The sequence below is a fragment of the Hyla sarda genome, chromosome 3 (assembly GCF_029499605.1).
Source record: "Hyla sarda isolate aHylSar1 chromosome 3, aHylSar1.hap1, whole genome shotgun sequence".
Taxonomy (NCBI): Eukaryota; Metazoa; Chordata; class Amphibia; order Anura; family Hylidae; genus Hyla; species Hyla sarda.
Genome location: NC_079191.1, coordinates 374,439,865 through 374,462,045, shown reverse-complemented (window position 1 = coordinate 374,462,045; position 22,181 = coordinate 374,439,865). Strand labels below are relative to the sequence as shown.

The 22,181-nt window shown below is 38.9% G+C and overlaps 2 protein-coding genes across 10 annotated transcripts in view; one reads left to right on the top strand and one right to left on the bottom strand.

The window, feature by feature from the left end:
• Positions 1 to 22,181, bottom strand: part of PLCB4 (phospholipase C beta 4) — a 326,117-nt gene that overhangs the window by 13,303 nt on the left and 290,633 nt on the right. For 3 of the 4 annotated variants that reach the window (XM_056567843.1, XM_056567845.1, XM_056567844.1), the window contains exons 33-36: positions 19,079 to 19,194; positions 13,709 to 13,784; positions 480 to 655; positions 165 to 266 (exon numbers count right to left, since the gene is read on the bottom strand). In XM_056567843.1, coding sequence (XP_056423818.1) covers positions 165 to 266; positions 480 to 655; positions 13,709 to 13,784; positions 19,079 to 19,194 — 470 coding nt within the window. The remainder of the gene's footprint in view (positions 1 to 164; positions 267 to 479; positions 656 to 13,708; positions 13,785 to 19,078; positions 19,195 to 22,181) is intronic. The other variant, XM_056567846.1, reaches the window with a different exon arrangement.
• Positions 1 to 22,181, top strand: part of LOC130362803 (uncharacterized) — a 205,392-nt gene that overhangs the window by 152,644 nt on the left and 30,567 nt on the right. The window contains exon 4 of one of the 6 annotated variants that reach the window (XR_008891571.1): positions 7,840 to 7,982. The exons of the other annotated variants lie outside the window; for them this stretch is intronic. The gene's annotated coding sequence lies outside the window, so the exon portion shown is untranslated. The remainder of the gene's footprint in view (positions 1 to 7,839; positions 7,983 to 22,181) is intronic. 6 annotated transcript variants of the gene reach the window in all.

Here is a 22,181-nt window from a genome sequence, read left to right as displayed (position 1 = left end):
ACTGTAACCGATTTTCCCATTGTTTTAATAGTTATGGATGAACTTGATCATTAAAGAAATACCCAAATTTTATACAAAAAATAAAATTCAAATAACGCAATAACATTTTTATTTTACAATTATTCTTACTAATGTTTTTTTTATTTATTTAATAAAGAACATACCTTTCACGTTCAGCTTTATTTTTGATAGATTTATCTTGGCTTATGGCTTTACTGTTTTCCATGGAAATTTTTGCTTGGTTGGCCCTCATCTCCTTGCTCTCTCTGTAAATATACGAGCAAAGACAAGAACAAAAAGTTTATTCAGTATAAGCAGTGGTGGACACAATTACTGTACAACAAATTATAGTACTGTTCAAAAAGAAAAAAAAGACACATAGAGAAGATGAAAGGCAGGAAGGAATAGGCAAATCTCAAAACTTAGTTAACCCCTACTGATCCAGCACTGCATGATGCTATGACATTTTCATGGCGTACCGATCATGGGAGAGCTTCAGCTGTTGTGTCTGTTGTTCTTGGACGGTGATCAGCAGCTTTTTGAGGAGATCGCATTGTTGCCGTAAATGTAAATCTTGGAGATCTTGTACTTCTGCAGCTTGTGTATTAAGCAAGTCTGACCACTCTTTCGTATGTTGAGCCACAATTTCTTTCACCTAGTGAAACAGAAATGTACTACCTGGTTAAACATCGACAGCTTGACTGAAAAGTAGTTGTAGAAGGATTTTTTGACCAACTATATATTGCTGTAATGTGAAGCAGTCAGCATCTGTTATTTTTGTAGTTAGACTTTACAATAATGGTGGATCACTATGTACTGAAATACATGAGCATCGGCTACTTAAAGTATAGGATGGTCCCTGAAAAATAATACAGTCCAATTGGCTACTATACAATGTAGAAAGCTGTCTGCAGGACAGCTACAGTTCATACATTGTGTAGTGGCTGTACTAAAACCCTGGAGCAGAGTTTCCGTTATAGTGAATCGGAGCTGAGCTGCAGTAACCCAAGACGTCCACTACACAATGTACGGAGCTGTTTGCTTCCGATTCTATTTATTGTGTATGTGGGTGCTGTGGCTCTGAAAAACAGCTGATTGGTGGAGGTGTCAGACCCCAAACGATCAGATATTGATGGCCTACACAGAGGTTAGGCTATCAATAAAAAATAAATGGAAAACTCATTTAGGTTATCACATTGTAACTAGGAAGATGTTTTACAACCTTTAGACTCCCTATATATTTTCCATTTTTTTTAGTCATTACAGGGAGGTGCTTCTGGTCATCAAATTATCCTTATATTTACAAAGCCAGATTCTGAGACCACCACCATTTAGTGTTTATTTCTGTACCAAAACCATTTATGTAGGGTATATTTGTGTACCAAAAACCATTAACAATTTAGGCAATATCTGCAATATGACACTTGACTTTACCTACATAAAACAGCAATCTGAATGGCTTGCATTCTCAAACACAGCAGATGTTCACAGCTCGCTTACACTGGTAGATGTGCATTTATCTGTTTCCTGTATACAGTAGGGGAGTAATCTGTATATGACTCCTTTCAGCTTAAAGTTTTGGGGAATGATGGAACAACTCTTAAAATAGAACCTTTGTTTTTGATTCAGAATAAATAACAATTTATGTATTTCAATTCCTGGCCATTCTGGGCTTAGGAGTCCAGTGGGTGGAGTTACTTAATAACTGACACCCTTTCCTATTTAAGGGTATGTTCACACTGAGGAATTGGGGCGGAAATCAAGCAGAAATTTTCTGCCTCAAAATATTGTTACTTTTCCACAAGAACTCACAGAGATTTCACGCGGAATTGGTGCAGAATTGGCGCGGAATTCCACACGCGGAAATGAAAATTTCAAGCGGAGGAGGAGAAGAGTATAATATATACATATTATCCTCTTTTTTTTCATGCGGAAATTCTGCACCAATTCCACACGAATTCCGCACCATTTCCGTGCCAACTCCATGTGAAAATGATTCTGACCGAAAAAAATAATAACATTGATCTCTATGGGAGTAAGGCCATGTTCAGACTACGGAATTTCCGACAGAAATTCAGTCGTAAAATTTCCGTCAGAAATTCCGCTTGCTAAAATGTATAGTGTAGTGAATGGGTTTCAGTTCACAAATTCACACTTCGGAATTTGTGAAGTGGAAAATCCACTTAGAAATTTCCGCCTGAAGAAAGGCGGTGCTCTTTCTTCAGGCGGAAATCCGCGCGGAACACATTGCAGTCTATTGGAGACTGCAGTGTCCGCGCGGTCCTAGCGCCGACTGATTCAGCTGGCCGCACTCGGAATCTGTGGGCGGAAATTTTCTGCCTGGAGATTCCGTAGTCTGAACCTAGCCTTAATACGTTTTAAATTGTACTTTCTGACCCCTATAACTTTTTTTTTTTTCCGCGTATGGGGCGGTATGAGGGCTCATTTTTCGCGCCGTGATCTGAAGTTTTAACAGTACCATTTTTGCATTGATAGGACTTATTGATATAAAAAGTGGCCAAAAATGCACTATTTTGGACTTTGGAATTTTTTTGCGCGTACGCCATTGACCGTGCGGTTTAATTAACAATATATTTTTATAATTCAGACCTTTCTGCACGCGGCGATACCATATATGTTTATTTTTATTTACACTGTGTTTTTTTTATGGGAAAAGGGGGGTGATTCAAACTTTTAATAGGGGAGGGGTTAAATGATCTTTATTCACTTTTTTTTTGCACTTTTTTTTGCAGTGTTATAGCTCCCATAGGGACCTATAACAATGCACACACTGATCTTTTACATTGATTAATGGTTTCTCATAAGAAACCAGTGATTGATGATTCTGCTGCTTGACTGCTCATGCCTGGATTTCAGGCACTGAGCAGTCATTCGGCAATCGGACAGCGAGGAGGCAGGTAGGGACCCTCCGGCTGTCCTGTAAGCTGTTCGGGATGCTGCGATTTCGCCGCGGCTATCCCGAACAGCCCACTGAGCTAACCAGCATACTTTCACTTTCACTTGGAACGCCGCGTTCAACTTGGAACGCCGCGTCTAAATGGTTAATAGCGTGCGGCACCGCGATCAATGCCGCGCGCTATTAGCCACGGGTCCCGGCCGTTATAGATCGGGAGCGGATACATGACGTTCCAGTACGTCATGTGTCCTCAAGGGGTTAAGGTTGGTGACCTAATAGCTAAGTATAAATATATCAGGGAGCAGCACAGTGATCTCTCCCATGACCTATTTATACCCAGGACAAGGGGACATCCTCTATGTCTAGGGGAAAGAAAGTTTTTACACTTCTTTACTGTGAGAGCAGTGAGACTGGAACTCTCTTCCGGAGGAAGCGGTCATGGTGAACACAATAAAAGAGTTCAAAGGGGGCCTGGACTTGTTTCTGGAAAGTGCTAACATCACAGGTTATGGAGAGTTGGTTTATAGGAATAGAATGTTGTTCCTGGTATTTATTCTGGAATTTCTCTTTCTGGTATAGGGCAATTGACATTAGCCTGATAAGGGTTTTCTGCCTTTCTCTGGATCAACACAGTATGGACACAATAGGTTAAACTTTTTTAACCTTATAAACTATGTAACTATGTAGTAATTATGGTAATGCACACATTTGATGAAACTTTAATACAAATGTAAGAGTTTCCCAATATTATGTTTTCACCTAAATTGTTACCACAGGACTGCAAGGAACTCTAACCCCTTACCACTGCCCTGCAAGGTCAACACCACCATACAAGACTATGGCATGGCATTCATGAGAATCTGGAATCCCGTACATGTTTAGACCAGGAAGCTCAGACTGCTTGTAACACATATTTTATCAATCATACAACACTGAGAGGAACTTCATGTACCAGAACCTATGCCCTCCCTTTATACTCAGTAAGGGTCTGCAGCCTGGTTTTCATTACCGAAAAGTTCTTGTTGTCCTGCAGACATTGTACAATGGAGACTAATTACAATTTTTTATTGCAGCGACAGGTTAAATGTTAATTATTCACTTTGAAAACAGTAGCAGCATATGGAACATTGACTAATGTGTAATTTCCTCCATAAGAAATACAACAAAGTGCAACACTTTCCATTATCGACACATCTAAAATCTCATCTAATGAATACGCCAGCTCGGCCCCACTCACCACTCCTACACTCTGTCTGCTCTGTACTTCGTGTGAACAACCTGGCGTACACTAGCAGCCAATAATTGAGCAACCAGATGCACAGACTCTTCTAAAAAGAGAAATCTGGGATTTAGCTATAGCCAAAACTTTAAAAAGATATTATAGGGCAATGTCTGCCCTATCGTTACTGAACATCATTACTTGACTAAAGGAGAAATTACACAAACATACACAATGCCCCTCTATTGTTGAGCAAAACATTATTGATAGTCCTCAGAAGACCATATGGCCACTTTAGTCATGCAGGCATTTCGAAACATCGAGTACATGGTGTAGGTTGATGTTACACCTACCTCAAAAGTATTGAGAAGTCTAAAAAAAGAAGCATAGCTAAGAGTACAGGGTGGGCCATTTATATGGATACGCCTTAATAAAATGGGAATGGTTGGTGATATTAACTTCCTGTTTGTGGCACATTAGTATATGTGAGGGGGGAAAACTTTTCAAGATGGGTGCTGACAATGGCGGACCTATTGAAGTCGGCCATTTTGAATCCAACTTTTGTTTTTTCAATAGGAAGAGGGTCATGTGACACATCAAACTTATTGGGAATTTCACAAGAAAAACAATAATGTGCTTGGTTTTAACGTAACTTTATTCTTTCATGAGTTATTTACAAGTTTCTGACCACTAATAAAATGTGTTCAATGTGCTGCTCATTGTGTTGGATTGTCAATGCAACCCTCTTCTCCCACTCTTCACACACTGATAGCAACACCGCAGGAGAAATGCTAGTACAGGCTTCCAGTATCTGTAGTTTAAGGTGCTGCACATCTCGTATCTTCACAGCATAGACAATTGCCTTCAGATGACCCCAAAGATAAAAGTCTAAGATGGTCAGATCGGGAGACCTTGGGGGCCATTCAACTGGCCCACGATGACCAATCCACTTTCCAGGAAACTGTTCATCTAGGAATGCTCGGACCTGACACCCATAATGTGGTGGTGCACCATCTTGCTGGAAAAACTCAGGGAACGTGCCAGCTTCAGTGAATAAAAAGGGAAACACGTCATCACGTAGCAATATCACATATCCAGTGGCCTTGAGGTTTCTATTGATGAAGAATGGCCCCACTATCTTTGTACCCCATATACCACACCATACCATCAATTTTTGTGTTCCAATAGTCTTAGAGGGATCTATCCAATGTGGGTTAGAGTCAGACCAATAGCGGTGGTTTTGTTTGTTAACTTCACCATTCACATAAAAGTTTGCCTCATCACTGAACAAAATCTTCTGCGTAAAATGAGGGTCCTGTTCCAATCTTTGTTTTGCCCATTCTGCAGCACCTGAAACTACGTATACTGGAAGCCTGTGCTAGCATTTCTCCTGCGGTGTTGCTATCAGTGTGTGAAGAGTGGTAGAAGAGGGTTGCATTGACAATCCAACACAATGGGCAGCACATTAAACACATTTTATAAGTAAACTTGTAATAAGTCATGAAATAACAAAGTTACATTAAAACCAAGCACATCATTGTTTTTCTTGTGAAATTCTCAATAAGTTTGATGTGTCACATGACCCTCTTCCTATTGAAAAAACAAAAGTTGGATTCAAAATGGCCGACTTCAAAATGGCCGCCATGGTCACCACCCATCTTGAAAAGCTTCCCCCCTCACATATACTAATGTGCCACAAACAAGAAGTTAATATCACCAACCATTCCCATTTTATTAAGGTGTATCCATATAAATGGCCCACCCTGTAGTCATAAAATGCAACAAACTTACATAGATGAGTACCATTTCAGGGGGTAACATACTGGTTTATATTTAGGCCAGTCGTAAGACAGAGGAATGTGTCAGGCTGTGCCAATTTATGTCTTGTGCCCAATTTTGACACAATTTTCATAAATTGGCTAAGTCAAGCTTCCAAGGATACTATTTAAAACTACTTCCAGTAGAAAACAACTATAGTATTTAGTGTACATGAGTAAACAACAAGTATTGCATTATAGGTGCCACACAGTAAATTTGGAATGTATTACATGTACTTTATTTTGATACTAATTTCACCTTCACTAGTATTAATACACAAAGTCAATCAGACAGTACTATATATTTTTTTACAATTACACGTGTATAATAGAGAACAACTCTCCTTGTTAAATATACAGTAAATGATACAAGAAAAAAAACATTAAGTAGAAGAAAAGGCTTATTAAATTGGATAGAAAATTAGACAATGGTGACAATGTATTATTTGTGAAATTTTTATGTGATTTTCATTAAGATGCATTCTGTTTATTGCAATTTTCTTTTTAACGTTTTTACCATAGTAATATGAATGCCCATACTACGCTCTTAGAAACATTTTGTATTTGGAGATTTTGAAAAAAAATGCCAATGGTCTAAAGGTTAATTTAGTAACAAGTTTAGGAAGGCCAAGGATCACAAAGGGTTGAAATTCAAAATAGAAGAGACTACCAAGAGCCTCATAGATTAGGGCAACTACAGGAATAGACTTAAACTTTGTTAAAATCAATGTCTTTGATTATTGATCAATTTATGATTGTAGATCCCTACGGATATAAGTTAATAAACAATCCCCTCTTATTTTCACAACAAAATCCAAGATACCAACCACAAATTGAAAAAAATATGGATATTGGAGCTGTAGTCAGTTTGTAGTCCCCTTATCGGCAAGAAATTACCTTAATGATAAACAATAATAATAATACAAACTTAACATAAAAAAGTATAATCTTACTTTCCTTCCCCAAATGAATGAAACCAAAATAACAGAACTACAAGTCCCACAAAATGTTATTTTTATTTTGTATAAATTACAATTTAGGACTTAGGTGGATACAGTTAGCTGAATACAACTCCCAAAAATAGGAAATCAACTGTATGCCATAGCTACATTTGTAGGATTTGAAAAAAAATCCCCCAAAAGTACTGCTGTCCCAGTGTTTTCGCCCACAAAACATCAAATGGTTCATCAGGGGACATAGAGGGATGTCCCCTGATGATAGTGTATTCACCACATTAAGATAATGGCAATAATGAATACACCATAAAATAATAAGGGAAAATGATATCCTTGTCCCACGTTGGTCCAATTATTTTGATTCATTCCTTTTAGATCAAAAAGGAAGGAGCTGCCATGGTGTATATAAAAAAAGAAACTGTTTATATATATAATCTCTGATTTCAGTTACAGCTGCCCACAGAGGTCTATGGAAAAGGGAAGGGAAGTAGGGGCAGAAGACTAGCTGTTATGATGTTGACCTTACACAGCATACATAGAAGAGACAATCCTGCTTCTCATTTCTTTTACACAGGTGTGGTTGCATGGAGGATATTATACCCCAGTAAACAGCAGTGTATCTGTAAATACAGAACTAAAATTAAAACACTTACTAGAGTCCGCAGCCCTTTGTGTGTTCCTCTGCCACTCTTCCTGTCTTTCTCCTACCTCGCCTTTTCTATACATAGACAGAGCACCCATTGCTCTAAAAATACATTCTAAATGATCACTGTTTGAAACAACTTCACTTCCATTGATGTAGTTCCTAACATATTTGTAAATTGCTTCATTTACAAAAAAATTACTTCTTACCTGAGCAAAAAGATCTAAAAATCTTGACCTCTAGATATCTCACTTTTCAAAAAGTTTGTGCTTACTGTCTGTTGTCAGGGGAAATCTTTCTAGCAGAAGAGAAACCAGGATGGAATACAAGAAGTAGGAGCAGGCTTAGAGAGTGTTATGCAAGGAAAAAAGACTGAAATGTCAGCATGCAACCTGAGCCTTCTACAATGGGTCCATGCGTTGCCTGAAAGGTAAATCAAAGCTTTCCTCTTATCTTTGACAACCTAAATAGTTCTGGAAAACTGTCCCTTGGGTAAATACATGTGCTCTAAATATGTACACAGTGCTGCCTACTAAAAATAATGCCCGCTCATATTTGCTTTCAGTATCAAGTCACATTTTTATATCACTGGTCATATTAAATACAATGTATACATCACAAACTCACCAGAGTTGCAACAGTTAAAAAAAAAATCATAATCTTGAGAAGTGTATAATTATGAGGTTTTGTTTTAAAATGCCACCTGCCGTTTCATTTCTTTTATGGATTTAGTTCTTAGCTATTGTTTTAAAAGTAGAGATAAAGTAAATCAATTTGAATAGTGAAAATAAATAAACATAAAATAAAAACTATAGTTTATTTTAAAAAGTATTATGATTATTTTTGATAACCTTTATAAAATGTATTGATTAACATCTAATTATTTTACAATTATTTTTTTTAAGAAAAATGTTCACCTTGAATGTTAAAAGGTACCTCTCATCAAAAAAACTTTTGATATATTATAGATTAATGTATGCAGAATAACTTTACAACTGCATGTTATTAAAAAAATATGCTTCTTTCTATTTAATTTTCCACTTTGAAGAAATGACCACTAGGGGTCTCCCTACCAGTCCTGGCAGCAAGCATTTCAGACTCATGCTGGAGTCCTAAACACTACGAGCTGCCAGTCTGCTTTGTTCACAAAGGAGAACACTCAGAGCTGCCAGCCTGCTTTGTTCACAGCCTGTTTGGCTGTGAACAAAGCAGGCTGGCAGCTCTGAGTGTTTAGGACTCCAGCATTAGTCAGAAATGCTTGCTGACAGGACTGATCAGGAAAAATACAATAGAAAGAAGCATATTTTTCATTAACATGCTATTTGATGAGAGGTACCCTTTAATTAAAATGAACTATTTTGTATTAATATACAAGCAATATCTTGCTATATGCTTCACTACCTGCATCTGATTTTTAATGGAAGTTGTTTACTTGTCCAAGGACATCAATAAAAGTAAGTATAAATGTACTGTTAAGATCAGCGGTCTTCATCAGTGGGCTCTACAGGGGTGCACAGCCATAACTTTCAGAAATGCCCTGAAAGCCTGGAAGATCAGGGTTTGCTGCAAGTGGAAAGCAATTCATTGAAGACCACTTATTGAGAATCATGTAAAATAAATAACAGTTGGAATTTAAATAGGAACTGTGGCTTCTTATTAGAAAAAAAAAAAAAAAGCCTTCACTGCTAAACCGATCTGGACACTTTTATTTAATTCTTAATCCCTTTTTATTCACTAGCTATTGGTCTCCTGTGTTTTGACACATATATGCTGATAAGGATCAAACCAGTGAGCCGTATGACCATCACAGATGGCTATGGCGTCCACAGGACGGTCACCACTGCTCACCTGTCAGTAGGGTGTGAACCTCCACTCTCCTTGTTAAGAACTTAGTGATGGGGACCAGGGCTGGGGCAAGGTATTTTGGTGCACTAGGCAGAGGTAAGACAAATGTAGTCCTCCCATGGAATCTAAAAAATATATGTGTCGTCCCCCATTTAAAACATTATCAAATATATATATATATATATATATATATGGAAATCCAACAACATAGCTACTATAAGACAATTTTGTTATATAATAATTTACATAAATAATAGTCTGCAGCACCAGCACCAGGCAGGCTGCTTCTACCAGCCACTGGTCCTCTTCAAAGTGCACATTTTACCTACAATAGGCTTGTGAAGTTGCACACACAGTTCACTAGGGCTTCATAAGCCTATTCTAGCCATACCTGGGCTGATAAAGCTGGCTGCTGTATATTCCCCAAAATGTATTTGCAATCCCTCCAGGAGTCAGCTGAACAGTCAGAAAGGTGGTGCCCGGGGTCCGCTTTGCACCATTCCGGGGCTGACCCATCTCTCTCTGTCTACATATTAATTGACACAAAGGGCTTGCCTTCCCACAGCGGCCCTGTGTATTATTCTTGTGCACGTGCCATCTGTCAATCAATAGCGCAATGTAAGTTGAGTGAGGCGGTGTGGCCCCAGAGCATAGCAGACCCCAGGCCCCGCCTCCACGACTGTTTGTCTGACTCCCGAGTGACTAAAAATGTGTTTTTTTGTGAATCTACAGCAGCCTGCATTATAGGTATGGCTACAATATGCTTGTGAAGCCCTACTGCACAATGCTATTTTATGAGACAGTTTCACTATAATAATCGGCTTATAAAATCTACTAAGGACGATGATCTGGTCACATTATCAGCTTTAAAGGGGTTATCCACCATAAGGTGATTTTAGCACGTACCTGGCAGACAGTAATGGACATGCTTAGGAAGGATCTGCACTTGTCTTGGGGCTAAATGGCTATGTTGTGAGATTACCATAATACTGTGGCTAGCTTTTTGTGAACTTGTATTTCCTATTTGACTTTTATGTTTTTGACTACAAATCCCATAATTCCATTTTCCTCCCTCCCACACATCAGCCACCCCACCCATTGAAACAAAAGACCTGTGGTTTTCAATCAGGGTGCCTACAGCTGTTGCATTATTTGCAGATTGATCCCTCCACCCATTGAAGCAGACAGTGAGTCAGGTCTCGGCCGCATTGCAAGCTGGGAAAAATCTGAGACAACAGTCATTTTGTATGCTGGTAAAAATAAATAGTGGGGTGAAAATCACAGAAGAATTGTGAGAAAACCATCACACACAGGTACAGCCACTATATTATAAACTACACCAACTTTACAGCCCCTGTAGCATAGTCAAATAAAAAAAAATCCTGGAATACCCCTTTAATGTTTTCTCTCCTGTTGGATGTATTTTTTATTCATTATGTGTATATGAGAAAAGAAAAAGGCTAAAAAAAATTATATCTTATAGGCCCAACTCAGATATTCTAATATAGTTTTATGTGTATAAAGTCTGGCTATTGCATATGTAGTTTTAGCTATATCTGAAGCCAAACCATTTTCACCCTAAAAGCCTTGCATGTAGGTAAAGGCTTTTTTTTTACTATTGTGGCGAATGGATCATTTCACTCCAGCTTCTACTATAAAAAAATGGGTAAAAACTTAAATGCTTATCCAGCTGTTTTGAATGAGAACCAATTTAGTCCCAAAAGTGGGAAACAGCATACATTTTGTGTCCGTTATAAAGACTGACACACACAAACTTCCACATTTCTGACAGTTCCTAATAGAGACAGAGGTGTCAGCAGAGAGCACTGTGGTCAGACTGAAAAGAACTTCAGAAAGAAATATAACTTCCTGTGGAGCATACAGCAGCTGGTAATTACTGGAAGGATTAAGACTTTTAAATAGAAGAAATTTACAAATCTGGATAACGTTCTGGTACCAGTTGATTTAAAAAAAAGTTTGCTTTAATAGCTGCCATGTGTAAATGTTAAAATACACAGTAGCCATCAGTGGTTAATGGATGGGGAGAGGTGGGGGAGCACATTCTTAACTAATATAGTGGGATGCATAACTATCACTGTATTCATAGCTAGGCGCTATTAGTCAAATGGCACAATATTTTTCTGTTGTTTGGGCTAATAAGGCAATGTCCCATAATATGCTGCCCTAAACTGGGCTTTCCAAATGTCTAAAAAAAAAGAGACATTTATTGGTAAATAAAATAATCTGAATACCTTTATGTGGTCGTACCTGCTTTCCTACTTTTCCTGATACACATTGTGTACTGTATTTTCACCTGTCCGACACCCTGTCTGGCGTGCATCCTGAATTGAGCTTACTATTCCTGCTGTACACTCTCTCTGGGATTTCAGCCAATTGTATCCCCTCCCACAGTACACTTACTCGTGGGAGGGAGACAAAGTTGGCTGAAATCCCAGCTAGAGAGTACAGTAGGAACAGTAATTTTGTCACAGAAAAACAGAGCATAGAAAGTATGCTTCAGGAGCAGAAATAACTTTATTTACCAATATATGTTTATTATCAGTTGAAAATACGTTTTATCATTGTAAACCCCTTAAACAGGGCAGCATAGTATGATCACAGATCTGGTTTAAATATTAATAATTCATTTTATAAAGAATTTTTTTTCCATACAAAGGGAAGTATAAGAGCAATATCATATATTTCATTCATTTTTTAAAAGGCCTTGAAAAGCATTTTTTTTATTCTTTTGTTTGTTCTTATATTATAGTGCAAAAAAAAAAAACTGAAAAAAAACTGAAAAAACAAACAAACATTTTCTCCATAGGTCTTTCTTTAAAATGTTGCTTACTTTTGCATATACAGCCTCTACAGTTTCTGTATTAGCTCCGTTTTCTCTCCATACTAGTGCAAAGCATATATGATTGTCCCCTAAAGACTGTCTTGTATCTGTTCTTCTCCCCTTCTCCAGCCTGTGTTAGCTGTCCTCCAAGGTTTGTCTCTCTCTGATCTGCTATCTCAGCTTGTCTATAACCTCTGCCTTACTGTTATTTCTAATTACAGAGCATAAACTTTGATGGACTGATCTTTCTCTAAAGAGCAGCTAAATGGTAGAACACTTTTAACAAAGACTAAAAAGTTGCTTTATTTTGCATTGACGAAACAAATTAAAAAAAGTCAATGTCAAGTTGCCCATAGACTTTAATAATTTGTCCTCAGTTCCTAAAGTAAAAAAAAATAAAAAAAAAAAATTCAAATTGATCAGAGAAAGAAACAGCCTAACTAATATTTTTTAGAAAAAGATGGCAGAAGCCGGCACTTCTAAAATCTTCATATCTTTATTGCAGGCATATTAAGACAGGATACAATGTGTAGACAAAAAAATCCTAGTAGTCAGAGAACAACATTGTTGACACGTTTCTGGTACGTCGACCCTTTAACAAAACCTCAGGTCAACCATATTGTTCTTTGACTACTTGGATTTCATGTCTACACTTTGTATCCTGTTTTAATTTACCTGCAATAAAGATATGAAGATTTTAGGAGTGCCGGCTTCTGACGTCTCTTTCCGGCTTCATTGAGTGTGGCCACGCACTCCACCCAGAGGGAGCTGACTCTACTTCTTTTCCTAAAAAAAATGTGTTAAATAAATGAAATATTGTTACCTAATAATAAATTCTCCACAGACAAAAATATACGTGCAGAAACAAACAGACCACAGTTTTAATCGACGGTTATACAGAGTAACAGAACCGGACACCAACACGTAGAGAAGAACAAAACAACACAAACCACCAAATTATTTAAAGCTTTTAATGAATGTCGTAGAAGTCAAGCACTAGAAATTGATGACAGAAGCCAAACACTGCAGTTTTCAGTATAAACTATGTATCCTGAACACGTATGTTTTTTTGTTTCCTAGTATAATATTTATAACCAAATTTTTTTTAAATTTCTTTAAAAAAAAATAAAAACAAAAAAAGATAACTTAATTTCCAATTTTTTTTTCTAATGAATTATTTTTCAATACTGAAAACTGCTTTGTAGTTCCGTTATACAGTGATATAAGTGGAAAAAATCTAAGAAAGAAAAAAGAAAAAAAAAAGAAGAAACAGAAAAAGAATCTTCTTGAATAAAGTTATGGATGCACCGAGTTAACCCTTCCACCTGGTTGTGCGATGAAGTTCGATTTTGAAAATTTTTTGTGCAACAAGTGCAGTTAGTTGTGGTCAATTTATGTTAATAACGGGTGATTAGCGTGCGGAGAGTCCGAATGAGAAGCTACGTAAATGATCGTTGACATTCTCTTACCTTGGATTTATGATCTGAAGTTAAAACCTGAATTTTATTTTCTGTTTCTTTCTTCATCTCAACACAGTTATTTCCTCTAAACAGTAAAATATTTTCCATAGTTAGATATTTTATCTCAAGACTTTTTTTTATACCACATAAACCAGTTAGAAATGTTTTATTTAGACCTTCTTATATCAAATAGAACTAATGGTACATGGTTTATTTGGATTTATATGTCTCATATAGAACATTTTTGCATGTCAACTAAATATTATATATTCTTTGATTTAATTTAATTTAATATCTTGTTAGATGTGGTGTATTTCACGATTAAATCAAAAGGGCAATTTTTGTTTTTAAGAAAAGAGAATATGTCAGTAGAAAAGATGGACTCCAATCCTACTCCATATGTTTTCAACACGGATGCGAAATGTAGCAAGTTGTTCATATCCTTGATATTTTACACAAGAATATCACGTAAAATAATGCCGCTAGGATTAGGAGTTAGGATGCTGCATCCTTATATCTTATTCCTTTTTTGGACCAAAGTTGGTTTATATCTTGTCATATTGTCCCTTTATGCTCTTATCTATGCCTTACTGTTATGCATATGCATAATACAACAACAAAAAATATTTTTGCATGCTAACTTCTCTTTATTTCAAATACAGTGAACCCTCTTCAAAATCCAGACCCTTGATCCAGACCAGATTTTGTGTGATGGCCATTTAGTCCATCATACATTATGGATTGTGGCAAGTTGCTGTAAGACCATTTTTCAATGCAATTTCAGGTGGCCTTCTTAAAAAGGGTACACGGTACAATAAAACTTTATGGCTGTATAAGTTAACTACATGGGAATTACCAGTTTTTTTCTGATTGAAACTCAGTGCTCAAAAATGGCCCACAGTTCTGTGTGTGTGCGAACATAACCTCAATGCTGGAGTCATTTATATACAATGAAGGGGTACTAATGAAGTGGGGGAAAAATCAAGTAGCTGTCCTCAAAAGTTCTCTAGTGCTGCTTTCATGTTCCTATGATCTTCTGAAAAATAAAACTTTGCTATCTCATTGATGGCTATGTGCACTTCTTGTACTTTGTCCCGTACTAGTTTCCATTAAAGGGGTTATCAGGGGGAAAAATATATCTCATATTCACAGGATAGGGTATATGTGTCTGATTGTGGGTGTCTGACCTCTGGGACCCAGCACGATCTCCAGAGTGGGATACATCTCCCACCTCTAAGCACTCTGGCCCCCACCTTCTAAGACAGACTGGTCTCGGGAATGAAGGCCAGCTCTGCCAATCACAGTGAAGTTCCGCCTCAGCCAGTGATTGGCAGAGTGGGCCCTCACCCGAGACCAGTGCATCTTGGAAGTTTGTGCAGGAGCGCTCCGAGGTTGGAGACAAGCCCTGTTCTGGAAATCCCAGCAGTCGTACCCATACTATGGATAGGGGATACGTTTTATGCCCTGGACAACCTCTTTAAAGAGGATAATCCAGCCCTAATATCCAAAGGATAGGGGATAAGATGTCTGATCACAGGGGTCCCGCCTCTGGGGACCCCTGCAATCTGTCATTCAGCACGCAATCTGCCATTCAAGACTTGCATTGAGGGGGCGGGGAGTGAGGTCACACAGGGGCGGAGTCATGACAACACGATACTCCGGCCCCGTGGTTGTCACGCTGCACACTCAGAGCATCCAATGCATCTGAGAGCTCGCAAAGATGGGTGCTGAATGACAAAATGCGTGGGTCCCCAGCGGTGGGACCCCCGCGATCAGACATCTTATCCCCTATCCTTTGGTTGCCACTTTGTCTGGCCTCGACACCAGACAAAGTGCCGGCAGGCATAAAATCGCGATCACCTCTGTGTTATACACCCTCGCTCTATGTCTATGTTCTGCACCGTGCTGTGAATAAAGAAGATATGTCTCAGAATCGGTGAGTGCGACATTTTCTATTTCTCAAGCACGTGCTATAATATGGCTTTTACTGATAAGTGGGGGTTCAACTTCTGGGAGAGGTCCCCATAGACCTTGAGAATAAAGGGGCCACTGCATTGATTTAAGGCATCTCCCAAATTTTCCCTGCTTAGAGAAACCTGTCCATCAAGCTGTGCAGGGTATTGTAGCCAGCCGATTAAATTTTGCCGCTCCTTGCACAATGGGGCTCACTATTAGTGGGGTTACAGAAGGACACTAGTAGCGTAGATAAGATATAAACCTTTAATCTGATGGAAAATGTAGGGCAATTCTACTTTTACATGTATTGATTTTTTTTGTTATCATCTCTATTATTTCTACCTAGTATCATTTTGTCTACAGTAAAACCTAGGTTTTTGTCAAAGACAAGAAAATGGCTGATATTTAGCGTTTTTGTTTGTATTGACCATATATTGATTGTCCTGTCAAACTGCACAGTCCATGACTATCTTTTGGTGCTATGATTATGGATCCGAAACGTGTCAGACTAGGCTGTCTCGGCACTCCGTGTTGGATATGCTTTTACCTTTGATACAATAGAGAAGGACTTTTTACATTTTACATTCCTGCTTTGCTGAATACTATTTTTTTGATGGATTTAAAAAGTCTGCACTATATACACTGAAAAAATACACTGTGAAATCACACTGTCTACTCAGGAAGCAACACTGATTGACAGTCAATTTCACATGCTGTTGTGCAAATGGAACAGAAAACAGGTGGAATTTATAGGCAATTAGCAAGACACCCCCAAATAAAGGAGTGGTTCTGCAGGTGGTGACCACAGACCACTTCTCAGTTCCTATGCTTCCTGGCTGATGTTTTGGACACTTTTGGATGCTGGCAGTGCTTTCACTTTAGTGGTAGCATGAGACGGAGTCTACAACCCACACAAGTGGCTCAGGTAGTGCAGCTCATCCAGGATGGCACATCAATGCGAGCTGTGACAAGAAGGTCAGTCCATCAGGAGACGTGGAGGAGGCCGTAGGAGGGCAACAACCCAGCAGCAGGACTGCTACCTCCGCCTTTGTGTAAGGAGGAGCAGGAGGAGCACTGCCAGAGCCCTGCAAAATGACCTCCAGCAGGCCACAAATGTTCATGTGTCCACTCAAACGGTACAAAACAGACTCCATGAGGTTGGTATGAGGGCCCAATGTCCACAGGTGGGGGTTGTGCTTACAGCCCAACACTGTGCAGAATGTTTGGCATTTGCCAGAGAACACCAAGATTGGCAAATTCCCCACTGGCGCACTGTGCTCTTCACAGATGAAAGCAGATTCACACTGAGCACATGTGACAGAGTCTGGAGATGCCATGGAGAACATTCTGCTGCCTGCAACATCCTCCAGCATGACCGGTTTGGCGGTGGATCAGTAATGGTGTGGGATGGCATTTCTTTGGGGGGCCGCACAGCCTCCCATGTGCTTGCTAGAGGTAGCCTGACTGCCATTAGGTACTGAGATGAGATCCTCAGACCCCCTTTGAGACCATATGCTGGTGCGGTTGGCCCTGGGTTCCTCCTAATTCAAGGCAATGCTAGACCTCATGTGACTGAAGTGTGCCAGCAGTTCCTGCAAGAGGAAGGCATTAATGCTATGGACTGGCCCGCCCGTTCCCCAGACCTGAATCTGATTGGGCACATCTGGGACATCATGTCTCGTTCCATCCACCAATGCCACGTTGCACCACAGACTGTCCAGGAGTTGGCGGAGGCATTAGTCCAGGTCTGGGAGGACATCCCTCAGGAGACCATCCTCCACATCAGGAGCATGCCCAGGCATTGTAGGGAGGTCATACGGGCACGTGGAGGCCTCACACACTACTGAGCCTCATTTTTACTTGTTTTAAGGACATTACATCAAAGTTGGATCAGCCTGTAGTGTGGTTTACCACTTTGATTTTGAGTGTGACTCTATATCCAGACCTCCATGGGTTGATAAATTTGATTTGCATTGATCATTTTTGTGTGATTTTGTTGTCAGCACATTCAACTATGTAAAGATGAAAGTATTTCATACGATGAATTCAATCATTCAGATATAGGATGTGTTAGCTTAGTGTTGCCTTTATTTTTTTGAGTGAGCAGTGTATAATCTTTAAAGGGTACCTCTCATCAAAAAAACTTTTGATATATTATAGATTAATGTATGCAGAATAACTTTACAATTGCATGTTATTAAAAGATATGCTTCTTTCTATTTAATTTTCCACTTTGAAGAAGCAGGCTGGCAGCTCTGAGTGTTTAGGACTCCAGCATGAGTCAGAAATGCTTGCTGACAGGACTGATCTGGAAAAATACAATAGAAAGAAGCATATTTTTCATTAACATACTATTGGAAAGTTATTCAACATTCATTAATCTAAAATATATCAAAAGTTTATTTGATGAGAGGTACCCTTTAAGGGAGTAATCCACCCAAAGACAACAAAGATCTCCCCATCCAAAAGTTAACCATGTAAAGCATAGAGTGCTTGAAGTGTTTATTCTCTGCGCTGCATGTATTGCTCCTGAGTACCTCATTACATATCAAAGCATATTCAACTGAAGAGGCAGTAACCATGGTGACTAAGGAACTACATCTAATTTCGACATGAGCTGCTGCTATCCTCATGTAATACTGCTATTCACACACTACAAACCATAGTAGAGAGTTGTGAGGCCTCTGAGGTTATCAACTTTACTTATTACTGTGTAAAGTATTGGGAGACCTACTTTGGTCTCTTAAGGATGACTACAGGGACTGTATGTGATAAGGTCCTAAGAAAGTGGAGGCACCAGACTGACGGAAGGTCCACTTGTACTGCATTCCTAAAAGAGTGTATGTACACCCTGCTTGCACATGCTGTGGAATAGTTGCAGTGGGAAACGGGTGTCCTTCAATTGACAAGCAAGCCGTAAAAATTGCAAGCTGCTCAACTTCATTGTTGACACTGGGCATCTGCTATATATTACATGATGGAAGAACTGTCACTTATTTCTAGATGTGTCATCATGACAACAGTTATCAATATGGATAGGTCATTTTTTTTGTACAATTTGTATCTGTGATTGCAATCCATTTAAATAAAAAAGTAAATAAATAAATAAATACAATTTTAAATTTACTTCGACAAAACAAAATAACAAAAATAAAGTTAAATTGTGGCGCATTTGAAATTTTTATTTATTTTTCTCAATAGATTTTGTAGTTATTTTCTTTGTTTAGTTTACACAATGATCAAATTGTGTATTTTATTAATCAATTAAATTAAAAATATATATTTTATTTTTTTTAGATTAGATTTTGAATTATTCAAGTTATGTTACTACTGTTAACATTAGCTTTTTAAGATACTCTATTTACATTATCTTGAATTTTTTGGTGTGGTTAGGGCTGCTTTTACACTGATCTTAGGTCTTACCCTTTCTTCTTGATTGCTTTTTCTAAGTTCTTCTCAAGAGACAACTTTTCCTTATCAAGTTGTGCCACTAATTTGTCAGCTTGTGTGCAGTGTACCTTCCGCACAGCGCTTTGCTCCTGGAAAACAGTAGCTTTATTTGATTAGACAATTAAGCAAAACACTTGGCTGTTCACTTGATGCATTGGAACATTCTGTATTCACTTGTATGCTGTGACCTGCTCCAGATGGACCGTGCTGTTACATGCCATCATTACCAAGGTCAAGTCATCAAAGCCACGCACGTTTTCCATTGTTGGAGAATGGTAAGCACATTGTGAGGCAATATAACACAAGGCTTGCCACAATGAGAAAATAATGAGAGTGCAACAGACATAAAATGCAGCAGTGTCTTAAATCTCATAATGTGTTCTATTAAAGTCTATGGACAGGCATATGTCAATGCACAAATTTAGTATGTTGAAATTACTGATATTTTTTCTATTAATGCAATGTTTCATTGTATGCAATAGCAGCTGCTTTACTATAGACTTTAATAGAACACATTCGATTTAAAAAACAAACAAAAAAAATGTCATTTTTTATCCATATTTCTTTTTTATTTCAACTTTAAACTTAGGGTTTATTGCCGTTCTGCTCCATCCCATTTGGCTCTCTTTTTGCTGAAGGGCTCCAAAACAGGTTGGAGCACAACTGGCACCACTAGGTCCTGGCGGATCTCTTTTACTTGAATGGGGTCCGTCCTGGATCCGGTAGTTTACTGGAGTTTAGCAGAGAGAGAAAAAAATGTAAATGCGCTATTTTTTTTCCTCCAATAAACTTCTGTTGTTACGGGGGACTTGCCGATATAGCTCCATATTGTGGAATGTGAATGCATGGCAATGAGATGTAAACAAGCTGCTTACAAATGACAAATAAGGGCACATCCATTTTTGTTACTCACTTCTTCTTAAAGGGGAAACCCATCCAAAAATGAGATCAATGACATTTCATCCACCAGTCATGTATGTTAAATTCAGTACAAAGTACAAAAATTGTGCCGAAGGAGCGTGGACAGTTGACAGATTGGGTAACCGGCAGTATTCCAGGCTCATAGGGGGAGATTTATCAAGCGGGGTGCTGAGGAAAAGTTACTGAGTTGCCCATAGCAACCAATCAGATCACTTCTTTTGTTTTTCAGAGGCCCTTTCAAAAAAGAAAGAAGCAATCTGATTGGTTGCTATGGGCAACTCAGCAACGTTTCCTTAGCACAGGTCTTGATAAATCTCCCCCATAGACTTTACTGAATTTATCTTTTGACATATGGGAAGGTGGAATGTTAGAATAGGTGTTTTGAGTGGATTTCCCCTTTAAGGATTTTGAATAGATATACAAATGTTCTTGTAGTGTGGATTAGTTCCTTGTAGTGAGTTCAGTTCTGTACAGTCTGGATGTCTGGTTACATTTACTCAAATGTTCATACAGGGCCTATGGATGTGCTATAAGCTGCGCATCTGTATGGACAGGTGCATGGACACAAACATACACATCCATATGGTATTTCCCCCCCCAAGCAGAACTCCATGTTCTCTAAGCGGAAACCAGTCATTGCAATTTCTACATACATACATGATGCAATGTATGGACATCTGGACCAGATGCTCTTACAAAACATTCTGGAGGAGGGACATGTCATAACTGAGTTCATCCACTGCAATGGAGTCTTGTACGTCAAAGAGGTTTGTGAATGTTTGAATCTTCTTGACAATTCCACCAAAAACTGTTTGTGTTAGCCATAAGAAAACATATGCCACATTTAATAGCACACATAAGCACCATAAATAAGATGTATAATAGTAAAAAAAAAACTGTCTAAGAAGTTCCACCCATAAAACAATACAGAATAATGTGGAGAGAGAAAAGTGTACAAAGAATGGTGCTGCCTTGTTCGGTTAACATAAGCAACACAGGTACACGTAACCACAATGAATGCTCAAGTACCTGGCGATGTTGGGCTTAGAGCGCAACACCATTTATAGCATGAGCTAGTTGGTTAATCGGGTGGCTGCCTCAGACCTGGATGCATCTGCAGAGGGATGGCTCAGAGATGCTTGGAAACCACTGGAGGAACCCAAAAGGAAGGAAAAAATCAGGTTGGTTGGGAGGTGCACACCGCTTCCCCGACTACAGGCCATGCCTCATTGTGGCCGGCTGGCCGGCCACAATGAGGCATCCCCTGTAGTCGGGGAAGCGGTGTGCGCCTCCCAACCAACCTGATTTTTTCCTTCCGTTTGGGTTCTTCCAGCGGTTTCCACACATAAAACAATAACACATATGGTAGAATCAAAGCTACAGTCCATGAGCCCATGTGAACACGTGTGATAAGGGGGTTTTAGTGCTCTTGCTGATGGTCAGTAGTAAGAAAGTAAAGTTGTCAAAAGACATTAGTTCAGTCTCAGCTATCTCCCCCCCCCCCCCCCCGCATTCCCATAAATAAGCATGCAGGTTTACTTAAATGAAGAGGGGTGAAAAATCCCCCACCAGACACCTCCATGGCTTATCCTTAGCAGGTACAAAGGATTGGGAATCTTGAAATCCAACAAAATCTTAATTTTCCCTGATATCTGCTGTCAGGAGGGCCCTGTCCATATTACATCACGTACAGATCCTGCTGAAATGGGCAACTTAGATCTACTGTGTACAGCCTACATAATAAGAATAACGTGGAACAAAGTCACGCAGTATAGTAACCTTTGACTGGGCAGATTACATGTACCTTTAAAGTTAAGTTTGTAGACTGGATGCTTTGGCTAAATAACGGGATCATAGACTTTGAGGCCCCCTGACTAGTCATGGTCATTCCAGCACCCGTAACTTTGACATTAAGTATATTTACAGGCAAGAGAAGCACTCTAGCATCTCCAGATATGTATAAAAATGGGCTTTTATTACAGGTATCTTGACAGCAGACTTTTTACAGAACTACTGATTCTTACCAATTTTGGGGACCTCCAGCCCTAAGCCATCACTTAGGATAGAAATTGCCCAAATGCATCAGCATCAGTAGTCATCAAGACTCAAGATACCTGTAATAAGAGCCAAGTTTGATACTTACCTGGAGAGATTG